We start from the raw sequence: 24,251 nt of genomic DNA on the forward strand, positions 1-24,251 counted from the left end.
TTCCCATTTCAGCTATTTTAAAACCATTTCGGAATATATAATTGATTATTTTTCACGTGTCTCCCCCTCCCGGCGCCCCCTCAATCGATTGCTCGCAGCTTAGCCCATCGATGCGCTCGGCGCGCCCGGCCTGCCGCGCATGCGCACAGCGCGCTGTACGGCAGGCGGGGAATTCGGTGTACAAGATGGCGGCGCCCGGCGGCGGCATGGAGGCCCCGGAGGAGGCCGAGGGATTGGTTTTGGGGCGGCTGGAGGAGGAGGCGCTGAAGCGGCGGGAGAGGCTGAAGGCCCTGAGGCAGAGGACGCTCCAGGTCGGGCCGGGCCTGGCGCTGGGAGCGGCGGGAGGGGGCTTGCAGGGGGGCTGAGGCCGTGGAGCGGCCTGGAGTGGGAGTGGGGTGGGGAGGCTGGGGGGGCTGGGGGAGCACAGAGGGTGCCGCGTGGATCCTCCGTTATTTGGGATGTGGTGGGACAGGATTTGGGCGTCGCAGAGGGTCTGGAATGGGGCTGGAGGCGTCAGAGGGTCCCAGGTGATCCCACGGTTATTTGGGATATGGAAGGGGTGGAGGTTTGGGGTGGGGCTGGGGAGAGTCAGGGCATCCCACGTGGATCCGCAGTTATTTGGGATATGGGAGACAAAGGATTTGAGGGTTTTGGGGATCACCGAGGGTCTGGAATGGGGCTGGGGGTGTCAGAAGATCCTAGGTGATCCCACAGTTGTTAGGAATGTGGAGCGGATGGAGATCCGGGGTGGGGCTGGGGGAGAGTCAGGACATTCCACGTGGATCCGCAGTTATTTGATCCCAAATCAACATCGGAGGCTGAGGATTTGAGGATTTTGGGGATCACAGAGGGTCTGGGATGGGGCTGGGGGTGTCAGAGGGTTTCACGTGGAGCCTCGGTTATTTGGGATGTGGGATGCAGAGGGTCTGGAATGGGGCTGGGAATGTCTGCGTGGGGAAGCATATGGAGTTTGAGGTGGGTCTGGGGATTTGGGATGCAGAAGGTTTGGAGTGGGGCTGGGAATTTTGGGGGATCCCAGGGGGATCCCATGTGGATCCTCAGTTTTTTGGGACATGGTGGGACAGGATTTGAGGATTTTGGGGGTCCCAGGTGGACTCTCAGTTGTAGGACATGGGTCAGGTTTAAGGTTGGGTTTTATAGGAAACAATTCCAGCCTTGAGCTCCGGCAGCAGGAAAAGGTGGGAACACCCTTTCCCGAAATTCCATGTTTCTTCCTAAAGGAAGATTTTTTAGGCTTCTTCCATGCCTTTTTGTTTTCCAAAGGACCAGACTGAGTCACTTTGGAACTTCTTTTTGCCCAAATCTTGTGGTGTTGATGCTTTATCCTGGTGGGAAAATCCTGATTGTTTGCCAGGTGGGATTTTTTCCCACCTAATGGCTCCAAATTGGATTAAAAAATCTCATTAAATCATTCCAATTTTTTTTCAGGAAGACTTTTTTTTTTCCCCCCAGCTGAAGGAAAACATTAATTTAAACTTTAATATTTTGTATATTTAATTTGTCTTGATTATGATGTACCTTGGATCCTGGAGGCTGGGATTCAGGGATCATGGAGGTTGGAATTTGATGGTTTTGGAGATGGGAATCTGGGCATCCTGGAGGTCGAGATTTGAGGATCTTGGATGTCTTTTCCAGCCTAATAATTCCAATTATCCATTTGAAATAAATGGGGAGAACAAGGTCTCCTGGATCCACGTAAACCCACAGAAGTGATTCTATGTTTGGACACACCAGGATCCTGGGAAAGCTTCCTAGAGCACTTTATCCAGCACTGAGATATACAAAACTCTGGATATTTCCAGGATGGAGATTTTATGGGATGAGTTCAATCAATCAGGATTGGAGCTTTTGGGAGTTTTCCGTAGAAAGTTCAGTAGGATCAGGAAGCTCAGGAAAAAAGCTGGGAAAGGGGAAAATCCTTTAAATCCCCTGGGTCATCCCAGGTATTTTGGAATGAATTTTGGGAGGAATTTTCCATACATTTGTTTTTTAGCTCAAATATATTTAGGGAAACCACTGGATGGGCTTTTCCTGTGGATAACACCAGGGAATCAGGGAAAGGGAGAAGCCTGCCTGGATGTTTTCCTTCTCCCCAAGGAGCAGAGTGCTTTTCCCACAGTTTATTTTTAGCCACGGATCTGGGAGTGGAGGAATTATCTCGGATGCTGCTGGATCCTGGCTCTGCTCCTTTGATCCAGCTCTTGGAATAATCTGGTGTGGGAAAGGAAACATTCCAGAGGTGATGGTGCCGCTGGATGAGCTGGGATGACAAGGGAAAGGAGAGTGCTCCAAGGGAGCTTCCCAAATTTAACTTTGTGGGATTGAGATTTTAAGGATCCAGGGGAAGTCTGGAATGGAGCTTTGGATCCACTTGTGTATCCCACAGTTTTTAGGGAGTCGGGGAATTTTTTCCTAAAATGCAGCGTTGGGGTCTGCTGGAGCAGCTCTGTGCTAGGAAAACATGGAACAATCCTTCCCAGGTTTTTGTGGGATCTGTGTCCTGCCTGAGGAGCAGCAGCTGGGAGGGAAGGGCTGGAAGTGGGAAAGGTGATCCATGGGAATGTGAGAATCAAATGGGAATGAGTGACTGGAAAGGGAGAGAAGCTTGGGGTGCAATGGGACCAGAAAGCAGGGAATCCTGGAATGGTTTGGGTTGGAAGAGACCCTCAGGATCATCCCATTCCATGGGCAAGGACAATTCCCACTATCCCAGGGAGCTCCAACCTGGCCTTGGACACTTCCAGGGATCCAGGGGCAGCCACAGCTTCTCTGGGAATTCCATCCCAGTCCCTCTCCAGCTCTCCTGATGCCCCTTTAGGCCCTGGAAGAGCTCCAAGGTTTCCCTGGATCCTTCTTTTTTCCAGGTGAATTCCTCAGCGCTATTCCCATTCAAGCCATGATATCCATGGGAGGCTCTTCCCTGTCCCTCACTCCCCACCTATTCCTGAAGTTTCCAAGCAGCCTCTGGAATATTTGGGATGCTGCTCCTTCTACCAAAGCTGTCCAGGTGGAATTCCCATTCCCAGGGGGATTGAAATCCCTGCAGATGTAGCCCTTGGGAACATGGATCAGGCTGGCCTTGGCAGTGCTGGGAATGGTTGGACTCCATCTCCAAGGCTGTTTCCAAGCTCAAGAATTCCATGATTCTGTGACTCAGACCCTCTTTTCCCATCACCAGTGGAGGCAAAATCTCCAAAAAAACCACCATTCCAGTAATTTTCCATCTCTTTTTTATCATGACCCCCCTGTTTCCTGCCAGGATTTTTCCACGGGAGGGTTAATTCCCAACAAAATCCAGCAGAAAGTTGCCAGGGATTGGATTTTCCCGCTGCTCCTTAATCTCCCCTGCCATTCCCATCTCCATGGCAATGGACACAGGGATTTTACATAATTTCCCCCTTCCTTTTCATCCCTCTCCATAAAAAAGGGATTAAAGGCTCCTTCGGATCCCAAACTCCACCCTTCCATCTCCCAGAGTTCCGCTTGGATTTTCCCCTTTTTGCTGGAGTTTCTGGAGGGGATCCATGGAAATGAGAAGTGACACGGAGCCTCTTCCGGGTGAGCCGGAGCTCCGGAGGGTTGAGCTGTGGAGACAGGGATAGGGATGCTGTGGCAGCATTCCCGTTGGGAATTCTCTGCTGGTTTATGCCGTTATTTCATGGAATGGTTTGTGTTGGAAAGGACCTTCAAGGTCGTCCCTTTCCATGGGCAGGGAATTCCAATCAGCTCTTTGTTTCTTTAAGGGAGAATTCCTGGTTTTCTGAAGATGGAAAGCTGGGAGTTGTATTTTTCTGATTGTGCAGATCCGGTGTCATTCCAGAGGATGGAAATTGTAGCTCCGAGCTCCTGGAAAAGAGCTTGGATACAGAAAGAGGCTTTTCCCACCCTGCTGGAAGATTCTGGGAGAGCTCAGCGCTTCCCAGCTGTAAGGGAAGAAATTTGGGAATTCTGTTGTGATGTGGAAAAGGTTTGGATTGAAATTCCTGCTTTATTAAACCTTGCAGAATCCTAAAATCCCAGATTTCTTTCGGAAGGGGACCTTAGAGCTCATCCAGTTCCATGGGCAGGGAACCCAGAACATTCCAAGCCTCAAATCCATAGGAAAGCAAACCCGAGCCTGCAATTCCAGCAGGAATTCCAGTTTTGTAAGGAAATAAATGCTGGATATTCCTGGAGGAGCCACCTCAGGACAATCCTGAGCTGCTTAAAATTCCAGCAGGTTTTTGTGGAGCAGGAATGGACCAGCTCAAGGTCCTTGGGAAGCTTTTACTGCTTTTGATTCCCTTTCCAAGTCCAGTTTTGGAAGCTGTGAAAGTCTTTTCCCGGCTTTTATCCTTTTGCTTTATTCCCAGTTGGTTCCGTTCCCTTTGACAGCTCATCCCTTTGTTTGCCATCCTTAATTCCATAAATACAGAGAATGCAAATGATCCCGAGCCTCAGATCTCCGGGAAAGCGGGAACGTTTCAAGGGCAAAGGATTTGCACAGGAAAAAACGTCCTCGGAAGTCCGGGACTTCCCAAAATTAGGGAGAATCTGAAAGAAGGAAAATATTCAGGAAATATCCCAATTTCTCTCTTTTATGGAATCCCGTATGTTAAGGTATCCTGCTTTTCCCTTCCTTTCCCAATCATTCCCATTTCTCCTGGATGGTTATTTCCCCTGAAAACAATGGGAATGTCCATGGAGAAACCAGGATTGTGGAAAAATGTGGAAAAATCCAGGTTCCTTGGCATTCTCTTGGGGTTAGAGGTACAAAAACTGGGGAAAAGGGAATTTCTTCCTCTGCTCCCTCAGTTTTTGGATCCCTTGAGGAAAATTCTCAAAAAATATTTAGGTGAAAAAAATAACGGGAGAGGAGAATAAATAAATGGAATAAGGAGATTCTTGCTTGGAAATTCCATGGAAAAGTGGGAAACTGCTCCAGGAGTCTCCTTTGTCTGCAATGCTCAGATTTCCAAGGAAATCCAGGAGATGGTTGTGCTGTGGGAATGTATTCCAGGATTATGCATGGAATTTAAGTGAAAATCTGTGAATTTAGGAATTCCTGCTTTGGGATTCCCACTTTTCCTTCCTTTCCTCACTTTCTTCCTGTGCAAAGTGGGGAATGTGAGACTTTTTCATAATTTAAGGAAAAAATTCCATGCTGTGACAATGTTTGGGATTTCCCAGCAGGCTCAACCTGGATTTCCAGCTTTTCCCCCGTTCCTTTTGCCCTTTGTTTTGCTGTTGTGAAATTCTGGGATTTGATGGCTCAGGGTTTCACTCCAAGGTCATTTCCCAGGAAAACTCCGTGGGAATTCCTCTCCTTTTAAGATATGTGGGGATGCTGCTGACATTCCCAAATGATCCCTCAGCAAAATCCAGCTGGGATCACTGTGTGGGAATTCCAGACTCAGATTCCCTGTCCCATCCCAAATATTCCAAATCCAACAACTCCACAGCTCCCTCTGCTTTTTTACCCCCAAATCCTTGAAAAGCAGGAGCCTTCCCTTGTTTCTGTGGGAAGGAAGGCTCTCCCACTGCTCCTCATCCCTGCTCCATCACCGGAGCATTCCCTAGGTTGTTCCTCAAGCCAGAAAAATCCCTTTGGCTGCAGCCCAAGCTTTTGTTCCCGCTTGGTTTGCTCCAGAGCCACATCCCTGCTCCTCCACACCTTCCTGGTGGGAGAGGCCAGAGCGGGAGGAAGGGCCGGCACTGCTCCTTTCCGCAGGCTTTTCCTGCTTTTCCGCCGCTTTCCTGCTTTCCCAACGCCCCAGAAAATCTGTGATCCACACTTTGGGTTGGTCTGGCCTCTGGTTTTCCCTGTTTTGTCCTGCTGGGATTTGTTTTGCTGGAGCAAAGCTCCTCGTGATCCCAAAAGCTGAGTGCCAGAGGCTTGGGAAAAGTGTTGCTGTGGAAACGGAGCCCAGGGAATTTTTCCAGCCAGGATGAAACACTCAGAGTGCTGAACGATCAACTCCTATCCAGGATTTTTTAGGGAAGTCCAAAAGGATCCCAGGGTGGAGCACAGGGAATGGCTTCCCACTGCCAGAGGGCAGGGATGGATGGGATATTGGGAAGGAATTCCTGGCTGGGGTGGAATTCCCAGAGAAGCTGTGGCTGCTCCTTGAATCCATGGAAGTGTCCAAGGCCAGGCTGGAATTGTCCCTGCCCATGGAATGGGGTGGGAATGGGATGATGCTAAGGATCCCTTTCAATCCAAGCCTTTTGTGCCCATGGGCTCAGGAAATGTTGGGAATTCAGCTCTGGGAATAGAAAAGTCCCACAGTGTCCTCCATCCAACCTCTGCTGTGCTGCATAGGAATAAAAGTTGGGATAAGTAGAGCTGAGCACTGTTTGCTGTGTCCATCCCTGCTGGCATTCCTGGGAAATCCAGAGCTGGGCCTGCTTTCCTTCCCCTCATGTTTTCCTTTCCCTCACGTTTTCTTCCCCTCACATTTTCATTCCCACCCTTTTTCCTTCCCCTCACGTTTTCCTTTCCTTCCCCTCACGTTTTCCTTTCCTTCCCCTCACGTTTTCCTTTCCTTCCCCTCACGTTTTCCTTTCCTTCCCCTCACGTTTTCCTTTCCTTCCCCTCACGTTTTCCTTTCCTTCCCCTCACGTTTTCCTTTCCTTCCCCTCACGTTTTCCTTCCCCTCACGTTTTCCTTCCCCTCACGTTTCCTTCCCGCCCTTTTTCCTTCCCGCTCTTTTCCTTCCCCTCACGTTTTGCTTTCCTTCCCCTTACGTTTTCTTCCCGCCTTTTTTCTCCCCTCACTTTTCCTTCCCCTTTTTTCCCCCCTTTCCCCCTTTTTCCCTGGCTGCAGCACCAGTGCCACATTAATTCACTGGAATGCTTCCAAAATCCAGCCCAGCCCATCCCAGCGACGAGGGAATAGTGGGAATGTTGTCCCTGTTGGAAGCAGTGGCTTCGGAGCAACAATTGGATTTTAAAATCGGGTTTTTCCATGGATAATGGAAGGAACTCTTTGATTTGTGTGGGGATATTGTGGAAGTTCAAACCCGCACAATATTCCTCTGCTGCCAACAAAGAATTCCCAGCTCCAATCCCTTTTTTGGGAGGGTTTATCCTGGAAATCCATGACTTGGACGTTGGGATAACTTGGAGCACATTAACCTGGCAAATGCAGCTAAAGAAGGATTTTTGGGGAAACAACCTGGAATTCTTGGCTCTGCCCATTCCAAAGGGCTGGATGTGCCTTTTTCAGCACCTCAGCCTCCCAAATCCATACAATTTTCCATTGCTGATCCAGACAGTAAAAAAGTGGGAATAGAGATCCCTGGAGAGATCCAGCTGTTTTCCAGTGCTGACCTTCTTTAACTCCTCCCAAAGAGCCAGTTCTTTATCCATGGAATCCTTTCCCTGGGAATGTGACTCTCCTTGGAGGCTCCAAGGAAATATAAGGGGAGCTTGAATATTCCACTCAATCTCCGTGGAAAAGCAGTTGGAAAATGGGGCGTCTCCTGGGAAGAGGAGCAGCTGCTGGATCATTTTGGGGAATTTTCAGGATTGGCTGTGCCTGGATTGTGTTTAAGACATGGGAAGCAGCCAGAGGGGTTTGGAAAAGCAGCACTGAGAGGAATGGGAAGAGGAGCTGGAATATTTCAGCTGAAATAATGAAATTCTGGGGATTATAAATTTGGGAAAGGCCAATCCTGATAAAAGGCAGGAATTTTTAAAGGAGGAGAAGGAAACAAATTTAATTTTCCACGAGAAATGTTTTTTGGGAAGGATGAAAGTGCCATTTTATGGGAATGAGGAGCTGCTTCCCAGCCCTCTGGAGAGGAGCATCCGGCAAAAACCCTTCCCTTCGGCACCTGTGGGAATTGGCAGCAGGAATCCAGGAATAATCAGGAGAAGAGGTTGGAGCCCTGCTGGGATTTGATTTCCAGCTTTTCTCCCTGCTGGATCAATTCCAAAGGGCTGGAAAAGAGCGGAGAAAACTCCGCTCCTGGAGAAAAAAGGGGGAGTTTGGGAGAAGCTGGGGGTTGGGAATGAGGGAAAGCCTGGGTTGAAATTCCTTAAATTAAGTGGGGGAAAAAGGGAGGGATTTTTGTCCTGGAAATTTGGGAATTTTGGGATCTCCCCAGTCCCAGACAGAGGCTTGGAGCCAGGTGGAAGTCAGGGTCTTCTCCCAAGGAAAAGAGGGAATGGCCTCAGGCTCTGCCAGGGGAGGTTCAGGTTGGATATTGGGAATGCTTGAATCCCATCCAACCCAAACCCTTCCGAAATTCTAGAATTCTCTGGCTCCCTCCCCACCTATTCCCAATGCTCATTTTTCCTTGGGAATCTCCAGGGAGATCCACACCAGCCTGCCCTGAGTGCTGCAGGGAAAGGTGGAGCAGGGAAAAACTCCCTGGGATTTCCAGAGAATCCTGGAATGGTTTGGCTTGGGAGGGACCTTAAGGATGATCCCATTCCATGGGATTCCAGGCTGCTCCAACCTGGCCTTGGACGCTTCCTGGGATCAGGATTCCACAGCTTCCCTGGGAACCTTTGCCTTGATTTTCTAGGAATATCCCCAAGCCTTTAAAAAACATTGGATTTTAATGGGAAATAAGCTGGAATTGGGAATTTTGGCCAAGCTCTTGGTAGGATTTGAATATCCCAATATTCCAGCCCCCAGGGGAAAGTGGGAATTGTCGGGAATGGGAGCAGCCACAGCTCCATGGGAATATTTTTGCCAAATATTTCCTTATCTTTTAACCTCTCTGGATAAAATTCCACCAGGAATGAGGGGAATGCAGGCTGTGCAGCGTGAGGAGAGGAAAGGAATGGGAAAGCACTTGGAGTGTGGGAAGGGACTTCCCACAGCTTGAAATTCCATGGATTCAAGGGTGGCTAAACATTACCCAGCTTGGAGCTCCACCGGAAAATTCCCGAGGGCTCTTCCAGGTTTTTATTGAATTTATGGAGCATTTATTGAGCAGGGAATTCCTAGGAGTATCCCAAGGTTATTATGGACTCCAAGAGGGAAACAGGGAATTAAAATGGAATTCAGTTGGGATTTTAGGGATGATTATTGTTGGTTTTCCCTTAAAAAAAACAGGAATATTTTCCTTGCCCTTGGAGCAGGAGCTGAACCTGAACAATTCCAGCCCCTGGCTGCCTTCCCTGTTTGCTTGGAATGTAATTTTTAACCTGGATTGTGGAAGGGAGTTTGGAAGTTTGGGTGGGAAAAGGATTGAGGGAATGAGTGAGCAGCTGGGTGGGAAACATTCCTGGTGCTGGAAAGGCTCCTGAAGAATATTGGGATCCTGGAGTTGGTGTTGGGAGAGAGGCATTGGATAAGGGATGGAGAGATGGGACACAGGGAATGGGATGATCCCATTCCAGAGGGCAGAGATGGATAGGATGGAATTCCCACAGAATTCCATGGCTGCTCCTGGATCCCTGGAAGTGTCCAAGGCCAGGTTGGAGCACCCTGGGATGGTGGAAGGTTTCCCTGCCCATGGAATAGGATCATCCTTAGGATCCCTCCCAATCCAAGCCTTTTGTGCCTTTAGGAAATGTTAGGAATTCAGCTCTGGGAATGGAGAAGGACAAAATCTCATTATTCCAAATCATTTTCCATAGGAATAAAAGTTGGGATAGGGAGCTGAGCAGTGTTTGCTGTGTCCCTCCCCGCTGACATTCCCGGGAAATCCAGAGCTGCTCCCGCTTTTTTGGGAAGTTTGTTTACTTCCAGGGTTCTAGAATTCCATGGCTGCTCATTCCCAGCTCCTCATGAGCACCATTCCATCCCAGTGCCTGCCTGGATAATGAACAGAATTGGGAATTCCACTGCTTTTCCCAGGATCTGGAGGTGCAAGCAGAGCCTCTTGCCCTGTTCCAGAGAAATTGGATTTCTTTCGCTCCAATGTTTTCCTGGAGCTGGGATGAATCCCTTAGTTGTGCTCATCCTTGTGGGATTCCATGATTTGCATCCCAAATGATCAATTGAGGAAAAAGGAATCCTGCTGGTGCCAATTCCCAAATTTTTGTGGGTTCTCCTTGCTCACTCCCAAACCCTTCCTTATCCCTTCTCTCTTCCTATAATTCCCTTCTCCTCATGGAATGGTATCCCAATCCCAGAGGAATTTGGGGCTGTTTGCTCTCCTGCTTTTCCAGGGAAGCTCAAATCTGATGGGTTATCCCTTTTTTTTGCAGAACAAGGAGAGTGGAGAACCTGAGTCCAAAATTCCCAGAGAAGATGAGGAAGAGGAGCCCATCAAGCACAAGTAATTCCTTCCCTATTCCCACTTTTCCCTCTGGGCTGTTTCCCATGGTTTCTCAGGAGGATTTTCCTTGGCTCCGTGCAATTTAATAGGAATTTTTCACAGGAATTTGAGCTCCTGGGGCAAATAATTTGGGATGGGGGATGGCTGGATTCATCTTGGAGGATTTCCCAGCCTTAAAAATTCCATGGATAAAGAGGGAAAACCTGGGGCTGAGTGAGCATTTCCAGAGCCAGCAGAAATGTTGGGAGCTTCTCTGAATTTCCAGCCATTCCTGCATGGAATAAGTGGGGATTGTTGTTTTTCCATGGATTCCTGGGGCTGTTTTCCCTGGAAAATGGGATCACAAACAGAGCCAAGGCATGGATTCATTCCTGGCTGATCCAGCTGATTCCAAAGTCGTTTTCCTACAGGGAAAACCCTCTCAGGGCTTTTTTTGGAATCACAGGGGGAAAGTTTGGGTGGAAAACATGGAATGGGACATTTTCCCATGGCTTTATCCCTAAAAATGTCCTCCATGGGAGATGAGGAATTAACTGGGAACCAGAGGAAAATCCTCACTGTTTTTTGGGAATGACTTGGGAAAAGCCCATTCCTGGTGGAGAAGAACCCCCATGGATTTGGGGCTGGAAATGCCAAATTTCCTGGGAGAGGGAGCTTTCTGTGGTTGGAATTGGTGCTGGAGGAGTCTCTGGAGGTGAAACCGGAGCTCAGGATCTTGGGAAGGCTCCTGAATAATGGATCAGGAGCTCTCGGATTCCAGCCCTGCCACCGGATCCTGGAGCCAACGGAATCTGGGTTGTTCTTCCCTGTGTATCCAGGCACGGCTGCTCCCACCTGGAATTAGGAATTCATCCTCCAGATCCTCCAAAAATCTGGGTTTTGGACTGAATTATCCTGGGAATTTCTGCTGGGATTGCCTGGAGGGATCCGAGGGGCTGAGTTTTATTCCTGGTGTTTCGTTCCCAGTGCTGCAGGGAAAGCTGGAGCAGGGAAAAATTCCCTGGGGGAAGGCATTCCATGGAATCGCAGAGTGGTTTGGACTGGAAGGGACTTTAAGGATGATCCCATTCCATGGGCAGGAACACCTTCCCTATCCCAGGCTGCTCCAAGCCCCATCCAGCTTGGCCTTGGACACTTCCAGGAATCCAGGGGATTCCCAACCTTTCTGTTCCATCAGCTCTGGCTTTCCCAGCATTTTTCCCTGCTCATTCTCCCACATTTTTTATTAATCCTGCTTTGTTCCTGCTCCACTCAAACCTCCCCATGCCAGTTTTTCTGGGCCTTTTCCTTCCTCATTTTCCTGCAAATTCCCAGGGCAGGAACAAAGCCTTGCAAGCCTTGCTCTTCTCCCAGGAATTCCAGCTCTGCTCCCTGATCCAAACTCTGGAAATTCTCCCTGGAATTGTGAAAAACTTGGATTATTTGGATTTTTGTGTGGTTCCAAATCCCCTGGACCAGGAAACAGAGCTGCTGCTCCACCTTTTTCAGGAACAGGGTGTGGGAGGACTTCAGCTCTTCCGCCTCATTCCCACGGGGAAAAACACTGGATTTGGGAATCAGGGACCTGCTGGAGCCTGGAAGTCCCATCCCACAGCCTTGGAATTGGGTTCCTTGTGCCAGCAAAGCTCGTCAGAAGCGGAAAAGTGAAACTAAAAATCCAAGGAAAAGTTTGGAGAGGGACGGGACAGAAATAATCCTCAATTTCCCAGTTTTAGGAAAAGCGAATCCACTCGGAGCTCTGCCGCTGGACACGGAGTTATCCTTGAAAATCTCAGCTCCCTGGGTTTGGGGGAGGAGCAGGGTTGAGAAACCCGATCTCCCTCAGGAATTTCTCCCTCTGGAATGTCACCGGGCAGGTCCGGACCGCTTTTGTTGGTTAATCTCTGCCGAAAAAATCCCTCCGGGATTCTGCTCCAGAGGGGGTTGGGCTCGCCAGGAAAATCCAGAATGTGATTCCCTTCATCCCGGAGTTTGGAAATCTCAGGGAAGGGGTTTAGGACAGGAAAAAGCATGGAAAAAAGTCGGGATCAAACAGGGAAACCGGAAACTGACCATTGGGATCCTGACTGGGAGAATTCTAGAGCTCCATCCTGAAGGTTTTTATCCATGTTTTGGCCCTTCCTCCCTTCTGGAGCTGAAGGATGCTGTGGATTTTCCCTCTGGATGGAGCTGTGCTGGGCTCTCCTAGGAGATGATCCATGGAGCTTCCATTGATCCAGGGAGGCTGGGGATGATCCTGGCTTTTCCCTCCATCCATTCCCGGGAGCAGGAGGAGCACCCCGAGGTGAAGTCCTGCTCTTTTCACCCCTTGGATCTTCCCCTGCTTTTTCCCAGGAATCATTCCTGGGAATTCACCCAACCCATGCCAATTTGGGTGTTGATTTTTTGGGCGCTCAGATTTCCAGCTGCCCTTCCTGGGGGAGAATTCCGGGAATGGGAGCAAGGCTGGAGCATCTTTCTGCTCCCAGTCCTTGTGCTGGATCCATGCTGGGATTGTGGATCTGATCCTGGGAATTCCAGCAGTTATCCTGGGTGTTGTTTATCCTGTGGCCATCCCGGTGCTCCCAAGGTGCCTCCAGGGCTCCTTTGGGAACCTCAGGGGTGGAAGATGGGTTTGGATCTATCCCAGCCTGGAGGAGCCACAGAAAAACATGGATGAGGTTTGTCTTTGTGCCAATGTCGGTGTTCCCAGTGTGGTTGGGGTTGGAATGGGTTGGGATCATCCAGCTCCACCAGGAATCCACGCTGCCCATGGAATCTGGGAATGATGGTGGCAGCTTTTCCTGGGATCTTCAGTGCCTGGAAGTGTCCAAGGCCAGCTTGGACAGGGCTTGGAGCAGCCTGAGATAGTGTGAGGTGTCCCTGCCCATGGGATGGGGTGGGAATGGGATCATCCTTCAGACTGCTTCCAACCCAACCCATTCCAGGATTCCATGATCTCCATCCATTTTTCCTGCTGTTTCTGGAGGTGAAGGCCTTGTCCTCAGGGAGCTGGATTGGGAATTCAGTTCCAGGTGATTGTTTTGGGAATAATGACAGGAGTGTGGGACTAGTGGCACTGGAAGAAATCCCTGTTCCATCTTTCCGTGACAAACCCATTCCCAGTGCTCCTGCCACAAGAATTTCAGCAGGCAGAAGGCTTGGAAAAATCCATGGAACTGTTTGTTCCCTAAAGCCCTCGTGGCTGGAGCAGGGAAGCACCAGCCAGCCCTGGACAGCTCTGAGGGGCCTGCTTTCCATCGAGATAACTCAGGGCATTCCGCACATTCCCGCCGTGCCAGCGCCAAGGGCCTCCTCCCAAAAAAGCTGGGATCCCTCCTGCTTCCCCTGCCAGGAGCTCCGGGCCTGAGGGAAGCATGGATTTGGGGGATTCCCAACCCAAAACGGGGAATGTGCCACCCCTGGTAGTGTCTGTTGCTTCCCTCTGGAATGCTGCACTCCCCAAATCCTCCCTTTTTTGGAAGGAATTCTTCCCTCTGAGGGTGGGGAGAGGCTGGGATGGAATTCCCAGAGAAGCTGTGGCTACTCCTGGATCCCTGGAAGTGTCCAAGGCCAGGCTTTAGCACCTTGGGATAGTGGGAATTGTCCCTGCCCATAACCCTGATCCTAAGGGTCCCTTTCATTCCATAATTCCATAATTTACCTTGATGAGGTCTTGGAACACATCCAGGAATTCCCACCACTCCCATGGATTGGGTTGGACTCTTGGCCAGGAGATTCCTGTGCTTGAACAGGAATGGGATGGAGTGGGAAAGGTTGGAATTTCCATCTGTGCTCCAGTGACTTCCAAGGTTGGATTTTTGGTGTTTCCCGTAAAAACCTGGCATTCTGCTTCCCAACCTCCTCCTCCTCCTCAGCTTCTCTTGGAGCCTTTATCCCAATTAATCCCATCCTCAGTGCTTAATGAACTTCACCTCCTTAATTACCCCTTTTTCCATGGATCCCACTGCCTCCGCAGTGTCCTGCAGGTGTTTGGGAGCAGCTGGAGCTGGGATGAGCTCCTGCAAGCTGGATTTTCCAGGACTGTGGGTTTGGGAATTCCTCTTGAGCCTTGCAGGGTTTGGCTCCAAGGAGGAATCACGGGGAGAGCACAGGGCTGAGGGTGTCCAGTTATGGCCCAAATTATTTGGGAATGTCATGGAATTGTGGCTCCATCCTGACTCCTGAGCTCTCCTGGAGGAGATGAAAGCATGGAAAAACTTCTGGATGACATTTGGGTTCATCATTCCCTCAGCTCCACCATCCATTTATTCCAGAACCTGGATTTGCTCCCTGATTTTAGCACTTCCAGAAGTGATTGGATAACTGCCTTGTATCCTAAATATTTTTTTTTCCCTGTCCTTCCCTGAAAGGCTTTTTTCCATGATTTTGGATCTTCTCTGGGGTTTCCATCCTCAGTATCCCAGCTTTGGGGCCTGAAAGGTCAGAGCCAGGTGGGAATTGGGTTCTTCTCCCAGGGAACAGGGATAGGATGAGAGGAAATGACCTCAAGCTGTGCCAGGGAAGGATCAGGTTGGCTCTTGGGAAAATTCCTCATGGAAAAGGTTGTCCAGCACTGGCACAGGGGTGGAATCCCCATTCCTGGCAGGATTTAAAATCCATGGATGTGGCCCTTGGGGACATGGAGCCATGGTGGCCTTGGCTGCGTCAGTGGCTGGATTTTGTGATCTTGGAAACTTTTCCAACCTCAACAATTCCATGATTTTGTGGTCTTAGCTCCTGATTCCAACATCTCCCTCTCTCCCGAGTGCCCACCGGGGCATCCCGGACTTCTCTCACCGCTCTTCCCTCTGTTCCCAGGGAGATCAAGCTGCGGAATTACGATCCCGAGGATGAGGAGCTGAAGAAGAGGAAGCTGCCTCCAGCCAAACCAGCCTCAGGTGGGAGCAGCGGGAATGTGGGAAGGGAAAAGAGGCCTTGGAATCCTCCATGCTCTCCCCGAGGTGGAAGATCCACTGGGATGAGGTGTCCCTGGAGCCTGGAGGGTGTTGGAATATCTGATCCTGTGGTGTCCCTCCTGTCACCCTCACACCCAGCGTTGCACAAGAAGGGTGGGAACATTCCCAGGCTCAAATCCAAGGATTCATCCTTGGAGGAGGAACCTCCCGGAAATTCCGGCTGTTTCTTGTTTGATTTATCTTTAAGGATATCTCAGTCTGGAACTGAGGGCGTTGGAGTTTCCTAACCCAGAACTTCCGTAAATCTCCTGAGGGGGAAGGGAAGGAGTTCCCTTGATCCTGAAATGTGGAGTTCTGCTGGAATAAATCCCTTGAAAAATACTCTGAATAAAACGGGATTGGGTGGGAATTTTGGCACTGCATTTTCCTTGTGCTTTTGTAGGAGATTAAAACTTCCAGGTGACAGGAAAGACATGGAAAGGCTGGAGGGTCCAGGAAGGGAAAATGGAGCTGGGAAGAGTCTGGAGAATTCCTGAGGGAACTGGGAATGTTTCTCCTGGAGAAAAGGAGGCTCAGGGGGACCTTGTGGCTCTGCACAACTCCTGACAGGAGGGGACAGCCGGGGGGAATTTGGGATCTGCTCCCAGGGAACAGGGACAGGATGAGAGGGAATGACCAGGGAAGTTCAGGTTGGATATTGGGAATATTCCTTATGGAAAAGGTTGTCCAGCAGTGGTGATTCCCCATTCCTGGAGGGATTGAAATCCCTGTGGATGTGGCACTTGGGGACATGGTCAGTGGTGGCCTTGGCAGTGCTGGGAATGGTCAGACTCCATGGTCTAAGGGGAATTTCTAACCAGAATCATTCTGTAATTCCATAAAATCCATGTGCTGGAGTGGGAATTGTTCCCTGCTGCCACAGCCCCTCCTCCGGTGGCTTTTTCCATGAGTGTTTTCCCATTATCCCTGATACATCCAAGGCCTGGGCTAGAGCTTGACTCCTCCAAAGTGTCCCAGGCCTGGGAATGAGTCAGGGAGAACCAAATTCCAGAGCTATGGAGCAGCTGATCCCTGCAGGTGTTGGGAAAAGAGATCTCAATCCCAACGGACTCCCGGCTGCTGTCCCTGGTTGTGAGGTTTCCATCATTCCCAGATAATTTTTAGGAGTCTCCAGAACGGTTTGGATACCGAAGGGATGTGGGGCTGCTGTGTTTGTAAGGAAAACTGTGGGAATGGGGTTTTAGGGAAGCTTTTGGGAAGCCTGAAGCGCTGCTGGAATTCCTGGTTTTCCAACGCTGATCCTGTTTCCCCATCTAGTGGAGGACACGGTGAAGGAACAGCTGGAAGCTGCCAAGCCAGAGCCCATCATTGATCAGGTGGTAGGTAATCCTGGAATTCCAGAGCTGGGAATCCAGAGCTGGGAATCCAGACCTGGAAATCCAAAGCTGGAAAATCTGGACCTGGAAATCTGGAGCTGCTCCATGCCAGGTCTGGGCTGGAATGTTGCCTCCAGCTCTCAGTGGATGTCTCCTCTCCTTCCCTAGGATCTGGCAAACTTGGCTCCCAGGAAACCTGACTGGTGAGTGCTTGTGGAATTCTGCTCCCGGGAAAAGGGAGTTGGAATCAGCAGGGGGTTCCAACACCTTAAGGTTGTGCCCAGAATATCCAGAAAAACCTGATTTGGAGGTTAAAAATGCCAGGAAAATCCTGTGGAAGGTTGGAATGAGATGATCTTCAAGGTCTCTTCCAACCCCAACTGTTCCATGATTCCATGGCATTGGAAAGCCAGCCTGGCTGTGGAGGAAAACACAATCCTTCCCTTTTCCCGCTGATTCCTTGTCACTGAGGGATGGCTTTGTTTTTAGAGTGGTGGCACTTGGGAAAGAGAAGGAATTCCCACTGGGAAAGGTGTATCCTGGGCCCTGCCTGGCCATGGAATCATCCTGACCTTGTTGCTCTCCTGGCAGGGACTTGAAGCGGGATGTATCCAAGAAGCTGGAAAAGCTGGAGAAGAGGACCCAGAGAGCCATTGCGGAGCTGATCCGTGCGTTCCGGAGCCGTGGGGATGGGAATGGCTCATTCCAGAGGGATTCCATAATCCTTGCTGGGAACTTGCTGGGCCAGGGAGGGATTGGTGGAGCTTGACCTCTTCCCAAAGGATCTGGGAGGCTGTTGGTCCCAAGGAGCTTCCCAAGGAATCCCCAGGGGCACTTGGATTGTGCCAGGGGGAGGATTTTGGGGTCCTTGGCGCTGTCACTTCCCAATCCAACCCGTCCAACCCTTCTCCATGGTGTTTTTCCCAGCAGGAGAGCGCTTGAAAGGGCAGGAGGAGGAGCTGGCATCAGCTGTGGGATCAGCCAAGCAGGAGGGAAGCGACTCTGACTGAGGAGAATCCGTTGGGAATGGGCCCTGGATCTGCCTCATGCCAGCCCCGTGTCCCGCAGGGAGAACCTTGGGATTGCTCCTCCCTTTTCCTGAACTTCCCAAATCCTGCTGCGCCTGGAGGGGAGGCAGATCCAAGGAGCCTGGTTGGCTGCTGAGGAACTTCCGTGGAAAACTTTGTGGGATCACGGGGGGCTGATGGGAGCAGGACAGACACCCCATTGGCTGGAACTTCACAGCCAGGACTGGGAGCAAGGAAAAGTGGGGAAACTCCAGGCTGGAAAGGTCAATCCAGACTTGCTGGGAAAGGAGGGAGATGCCAACAGCCCTTGGAAAAGCAGGATCATTTCCCAGGGGTTGGTGCTCCTTGAGGCTCTGAGTATTTGGGAATATCCACGGCCAGCCCCAGAATTCCCACAGGAAGGAAGGACTGTGTGGCTCAGGAATTGTTGGCTGCTCTGCATCCAGCTGAGTTCCATGGGGGATTTGCTTTTCTCCCGGAATTTCCTGACCCTCCAGCAGCCTCCTCGGGGGTTTTTATTGTTGTTAATGAATCTTTTCCTAATAAAACAATTCCATGGTGGAAAAAGTTGTCGCTTGTCCTGCAGAGGAGTGGGAGGAGGAGAAGTGGGATTGAATCCATGGAAGTTGCACGGAAGTTGCACAGTTCCTGGGATGGGCTGATCCAGGTTATTGTGTGATCCAGGATCCAGGTGGAAAGGGTGAGCAGGTGGGATCTGCTGAGCTGATCCTGTTTTCCCTGGAAAACTTCATTGTGGCTCTGGGAGATCCTCCAGGATGGTGCCCGAAGCCTCTAGGTTTGATTCCAAAGGGATTTTATCCTGAGGGGAAACATCTGGTGTTGACACAAGATTCCATCTGGGGTAAAAAGAGCTGTTCCTGGTAATTCCCACCTCCTCCTGCTTTTTTCCTGGTGGAAAGAGCTCCTTTTCCAGGTCCCCATTCCCAGGGTGATGGATCCTCTGCCAGGATCTGCTGCTGCTTCCTGCTGCTCCATGGTTCTCCATGAAGACTTCCCACCTGCCAGAGCCCCATTCCTGCTTCCAGGGGATGCCTGGGAGCAAAGACCAGGTGGAAAAGCTTCTCTTTCTTCCTCCATTCCCACCTTCTGCCTTTCTCCTTGTCTCTCCTGTTCCCGGTTTTTGGGGCCATTCCCAGGTAGGTGGGGACAGCAAGGACATTCCATGGAGCAGTGGGAGACTTGCACCCACCTGGGCCAGGCTTGGTGTTGGGATGTGCCTGTGGATTCCCTCTGGATTCCCTCTGGTTTCTCCAGTGGGAAAACACCTGGGCTGGGAGCTCAACCATTGGCCTGTGGGGCATTTTTGGGCTATTTTTGGTGGTTTTCCTGTTTTTCCCTGGATGGGAGATATTCAAGGGCCCCTGGAGTAAAATATTTCTGGAAAACCAGTGGGAAGGTGTGTCAGGGAATGCCTGACATCCCTGGCAGTGTCCAAGGCCAGGTTGGATGGGGCTTGGAGCAGCCTGGGATAGTGGGAGGTGTCCCTGCCCATGGAAAGGGGATGGAATGGGATGATCCTTAAGTTCCCTTGCAATGAAAACCAGTCTGGAATTCACAGATTCCATGGAGCTGTGGAATCTCTGGAATGCCCTGTAGATGTCAGCAGATCTCCGTGCACAAAACTGTGCTGTGTCCACCAATTCCCAACAGCTGGACTCTGGATAAAGCCAGGCTTTTCATCCTTGGCTGGGATGCTGCCAGCTGGGATTCTCATCCATCCATCCATCCATCCATCCATCCATCCATCCATCCATCCATCCATCCCTTCCTTCTCTGCCTGAACCTGGACTGATGATGGGAAGGAGAAGAGTTTTTCCTCGTTGACTGTAAAGGGAAAAAATTTCCTTCAAACTGTTCTGGTTCCAGGCACAGCTTTTCCCAGCTCCTGAAGAAATTTTCACTCAGCTCTCCAGGAAAATCTCACTTGGAAATGAAAAATCCCAACTTTTTTTCTTTTGAGGACAAACCTAAAATGAAACACCCTGGCTTTTCTTTTCCCATGTATTTTCCACTTTTATTCCAGGCTGAAATTAAGCCAGGATCAACCCCAGAGCCCTGGACAGATGTGGGATCCTGGCTTGGGATTGGGATCTCAGGATGGAAATGGGATCCCAGTGTGGGACAGGGATCCTGGGATGGGACAGGGATCCTGGTGTGGTGCTGGGGTTCTGCATGTGGTATTTCCCTGCATGGAAAACCAGGGAAATCTGTTTTCCTTTGGCTGATTTGGAGCCTAACATCATAATTTTTTATTGGAAAAATGTGCAAAACGCCGACACAGCCCCAAACTGACCCCGTGGTCAGTTCCATCCCTCAGGATCATCCCAGCCATTCCCTCTGGATTCTCCCCCACCAACATTCTGGCCTTTTAAAAACCGGGATGTTTCTCTCTGCCCTCCTTGGAAATGCCACCTCCTGCCTCTTTCCATGGGATTCCCTCCTGTGCTTTCCACGCTCCGGCCTTGGAAGTGCTGTGTTTATCCCATAAAAACCAGGCCACGGGGTGCTCTTGGCTGGGATGAAAGGCACCGGGGTGGGCTGGAATGTGGAGGAGCCTCTGACGGCTCCGTGACACGAAGCAGGAGCAGCCCCGGAGTGCCGCAGCGGCTGGGATTCTCCAACCTGCTGGGATGAGGGAGAGGAGGATTCATCCCGAGCCCTCCAGGCCGTGGGTTTGGAGTTGTCCCACCCACGGCCAAGGTCCGGCTTTCAAGTGTCCGTCTGCTGCTGGAACATGAAAGGAATTCCTGGTTTTTGACAGCTGCTGAAATTCATTTTGTGGTGTTCCCTGCCCATGCCGAGGGTTTGTGCCGCCTGTTCCAACTCCCCGCGGGGATTTGGGATCGTTGTTGCTTCTGGAAAAAAGTCCTTCTGCTGGGCTGCTGGCCTGACTCTGTAGGTCCCAAGCTTCCCAACCAGATTCCTGGGAATTACTCCTTTGGGATGTCTGAGCAGAGCTGTAGGGAACAGTTTTGTTCCTTAAACAATTGGGATGCTTGGAAAATGCTCGGTTGTTTCCAAGGGCTGTTTGGGGATGCTGTGGGATGGTGGATGGATGGGGTTTGAGAATTTTGGGACAGCTGTGGCCGCAGCAGGTGGAGAGCAGAGGAATCCCATGGGATGTTCCCTATGGCACAGGATACTCAGATGTGGGAATTGGGTGCCCAAACATCGGAAATGGCTTCTGAGGGGATGGGCAGTTCTTGGAATTTTTTGGTCCTTTCCAAAGGGATGAGACCCCCCAGCCCTGGGCCTGACCAGTGGAACCCAATGAGCCTCCAGATGGGAAAATTATCCTGGAATTTTGCTGTCCTGTTATCCTCCTGCCCTATTTGTTTGTTCAGCTCTTCCAGCCGATGATGCAAGAATTGCCTTGGGAAGTTTTCTCATGGCTGTGCCAGTGAGAATGGAGAATTTTGGTGCTGGAGAATCCTGGTGCAGCCTCTGTTGGACACAGCCCATGGGATTTGCTCCAACACCTGAATTCCCAGGAACAGCAGTGATTCCCAGGCAGGGAGGAACTCATTCCTGCTGGGATCAGTGGCTCTTGGATCCACAGGCAATTCCTGGATGCAGAGCTGCTCCTGCTGCTTTTCTGGCTCTGGTGATTCCGTTGGAATCCTGGAGAAAGTCATGAGCTGGAGCTGGGATAATCAGAGCAGGTTCCTCTTGTCCTGTCCTCTGCTCATTCTGTGTCCATCATTCATGGATGGGGAGTGTGGCACTCGTGTCCTTTTCACCACTGCATTGTTATGGAATCATGGAATGCTTTTGGTGCTTTTGGTGGGAAGGACCTCAGAGCCCATCCAGTGCCAACCCTGCCATGGCAGGGACACCCTCCACTGTCCCAGGCTGCTCCAAGCCCTGTCCAACCCAGCCTTGGACACTTCCAAGCATCCAGGGGCAGCCACATCTTCTCTGGGAATTCCATCCCAGCCCTTCCCCACCCTCCCCAGCCAGGAATTCCTTCCCAATATCCCATCCATCCCTGCCCTCTGGCAGTGGGAAGCCATTCCCTGTGTCCTGTCCCTCCATCCCTTGTCCCCAGTCCCTCTGCAGCTCTCCTGGAGCCCCTTCAGGCCCTGGCAGGAGCTCTGAGCTCTCCCTGGATCCTTCCCTTCTCCAGGTGAACATTCCCAGCTCTCCCAGCCTGGCTCCAGCCCTGCAGCAGCTCTGTGGCCTCCTCTGGACTCTGCAGCAGCTCCAGGTCCCTGTGCTGTTGGCCCAGGGCTGGGGCAGCTCTGCAGGTGGGGACTCAGCTGAAGGGGCAGAATCCCACCCCCGATATCTTTTCCAGTAGAAAATTCCAACCCAAACCCATTTCCTTGGCCCAGCAAGGCTGTTCCTAAAGAGCTTTTGCCATTTGGCTTTGAATGGTTCCTCCTTTAAAAATCCCTGTCAAAACAAGAAACCAGGAGCTGCTTCCAGCTCTGTAGGATTTTTTCCCCCTATGATGATATTTGAAAGAAAAACACCCTGGGAATTCCCATAAAACTCCTGCTGAATTTATGACGTGATTGTTAGAGAGCAGAAAATGTCCAATAAAAACGGATTTTCAACAGGAGCCCAACCTCCCACGGCTCTTCCCGGGCTCCATCTGTGGTACATGGAGCTGGGAGGAATAAAACATCTTGGAGGCGTTTGGAGATTGTAAAAGTTACTAAAAATAGCAAATCTCTGCTTTTATTAATGAGTTTTTCCTGTGGGAAGGACTGAAGAAAAGTGGAAGTTGGATGAGCTCATCCCACCCAGGTAGCTCCAGGAAAGGTTTGCTGTGTTTTTTCCCGGGAATGTTTCCTTTCCAGCTCCCTGGCTGTGGGATTTTGACCTATTGTTCCCTAAAATAATGCCATGAAGAGAAAAGAGGGAAGGACTCGGCGTTCCTCTGTATTTAATGGAGAATGATGGATGTTTGGGAAGCCGAGGGTGGTTCTCACCCTGGGAATACTTGGCAGAGTCATCCCGGCTTGATGTTTTGCAAAATGCTTCCTCGAGGCACTGGAGCTGCTGGGATTGTGTCCTTCGGAAAGCTGAGGAACAGCTAAAGCGCGGAATTCCTCAAGGACCCGTCCGCCTCTCCGCATGGAACAAAACCCGGGAGCGCCAAAACACTCCAGCGGTTGGAGATGTAAGGGGAAGGCTCTTCCCATGCCTGTCAACACTCGGAGTCAAGAAAGAGAAAAGCTTCCCAGTTGGTCTCCGTTGGATCCGAGGTCGGATCGTGCCAAAGAGAAAGACAGCCCGGGAAGTTTATTAATGGAAATGCCTGGAAGTGTCAGGGAGGCCTGAAATAGCAGGAAAAGCTTCTCTTTCCATGTTCTCCCAGCTGGAAAACCAGGACAGGTATTTGGGCAGTGGGGTTGTGTGAAAAGGATCTGGAAGGTTCCTCTGAAGCTCCTACGGGGAGGAAACTCCACACTTTGATCCCATGAGGATTCTGCTCTCCTTTATCCCTGCGCTGGTGAAACCTCGTGGAAATCAGGAGGAGTTTGGCTGATGAAGGATCTTCGAGTTTGGGAGATGAAGGAGGAGTTTGGCTGTTGAAGGGCTGTTGAAGGAGGGGTTTGGCTGTTGATTTGGGATGATGAAGGAGAAGTTTGGCAGATGAAGGACCTTTGATTTGGGATGATGAAGGAGAAGTTTGGCTGTTGAAGGACCTTCAAATCTGGCAGGAAGTGGTGCTTGAACATCCCCACATCCCAGTGATCCGGTGGGGATGATTTTATTGCCTCCTGTGAGGATGAAATCCTTTCTCGTTCTGTGGGAATAATAAAGCCAAGGAATTTTAACCTTCTCACTGCTTCTTTAATCCCTGCTGGAGTTTTGGAGATGGAGATTCCAACCAGGCATCTCCCTGCAAGGAGATAGAGGCAGAGCCAGAGACTTGAAATCAAGGGAAAAAAACTTCCACTGACTTTCCTGAGTTTGATCCAGATCCATCTGGATCCCATTTCCCAGCAGAGCAAGAAGTGGGACAGGAGATAAATTAACCCAAGAAATTAATTAACTCTGTAATGAAAGTGCAGCTTAATCAACAGGGAATGATTGAATTCCTGGGATTTTCCTCAAAATCAGTTGGGATGAGCATCAGTGAAAGCTGAGATTCTTGGGGAGCTGACAGGACTTTCCTGCTGTGATAATTCATGGGATTGTGGAGTGATGGAATTCCGGAATGGTTTGGATTGGAAGGGACCTGAATGGTTTGGATCGTGGTTTGGACAGGGCTTGGAGCAGCCTGGGATAGTGGGAGGTGGGACTGGATGGGATTTGAGGTCTCTTCCAATCCAAACCATTCCCTGATCCTATTCCATGATCATTTCACATCCCAAAACACCTCATCCCTTCTTCCACCAGATTCAATCCATCCTGGGGAGTCACCTTTCCCAACACACCTCCCTACGGAATTAAAAATTCCCTCCAGTTAATACATGACAACACCAAGATCTTTCTCACTTGTCCTTCCCTCTCCCGCTCTTTCCTCCCACAACATTCCAGAGCCCAGGAATCCTGGCTTTTCAGTGTCTGCATCAGGATCCTCCCTTTCCCATTAAAACTTCTCCAAAGGATCTGTGGAAAATGACTGAAGCAATTCCCAAATCCCAGGGATGCACACGCTCTCCCCTCTCCGACCACGAAGAGCCAGCCAATGGCAGCATGCAAATTTATGCAAAGTGCCTCGTTCTGCCA

The 24,251-nt window shown here is 50.5% G+C and overlaps 1 protein-coding gene across 1 annotated transcript; it reads left to right on the top strand.

The window, feature by feature from the left end:
• The first annotated feature begins 125 nt into the window (after nt 1-125).
• CCDC12 (coiled-coil domain containing 12) lies at nt 126-18,110 on the top strand. Its single transcript, XM_085050065.1, has 7 exons — nt 126-311; nt 10,171-10,241; nt 15,042-15,121; nt 16,457-16,518; nt 16,684-16,718; nt 17,107-17,183; nt 17,446-18,110. Exons 1-7 carry the CDS (start codon nt 186-188, stop codon nt 17,523-17,525), a joined length of 531 nt encoding a protein of 176 aa, XP_084906191.1. The 5' UTR covers nt 126-185; the 3' UTR covers nt 17,526-18,110.
• Nucleotides 18,111-24,251: the final 6,141 nt, after the last annotated feature.

The sequence above is a fragment of the Lichenostomus cassidix genome, chromosome 2, assembly GCF_008360975.1.
Source record: "Lichenostomus cassidix isolate B80296 chromosome 2, HeHo_3.0, whole genome shotgun sequence".
NCBI classification, from domain to species: domain Eukaryota; kingdom Metazoa; phylum Chordata; class Aves; order Passeriformes; family Meliphagidae; genus Lichenostomus; species Lichenostomus cassidix.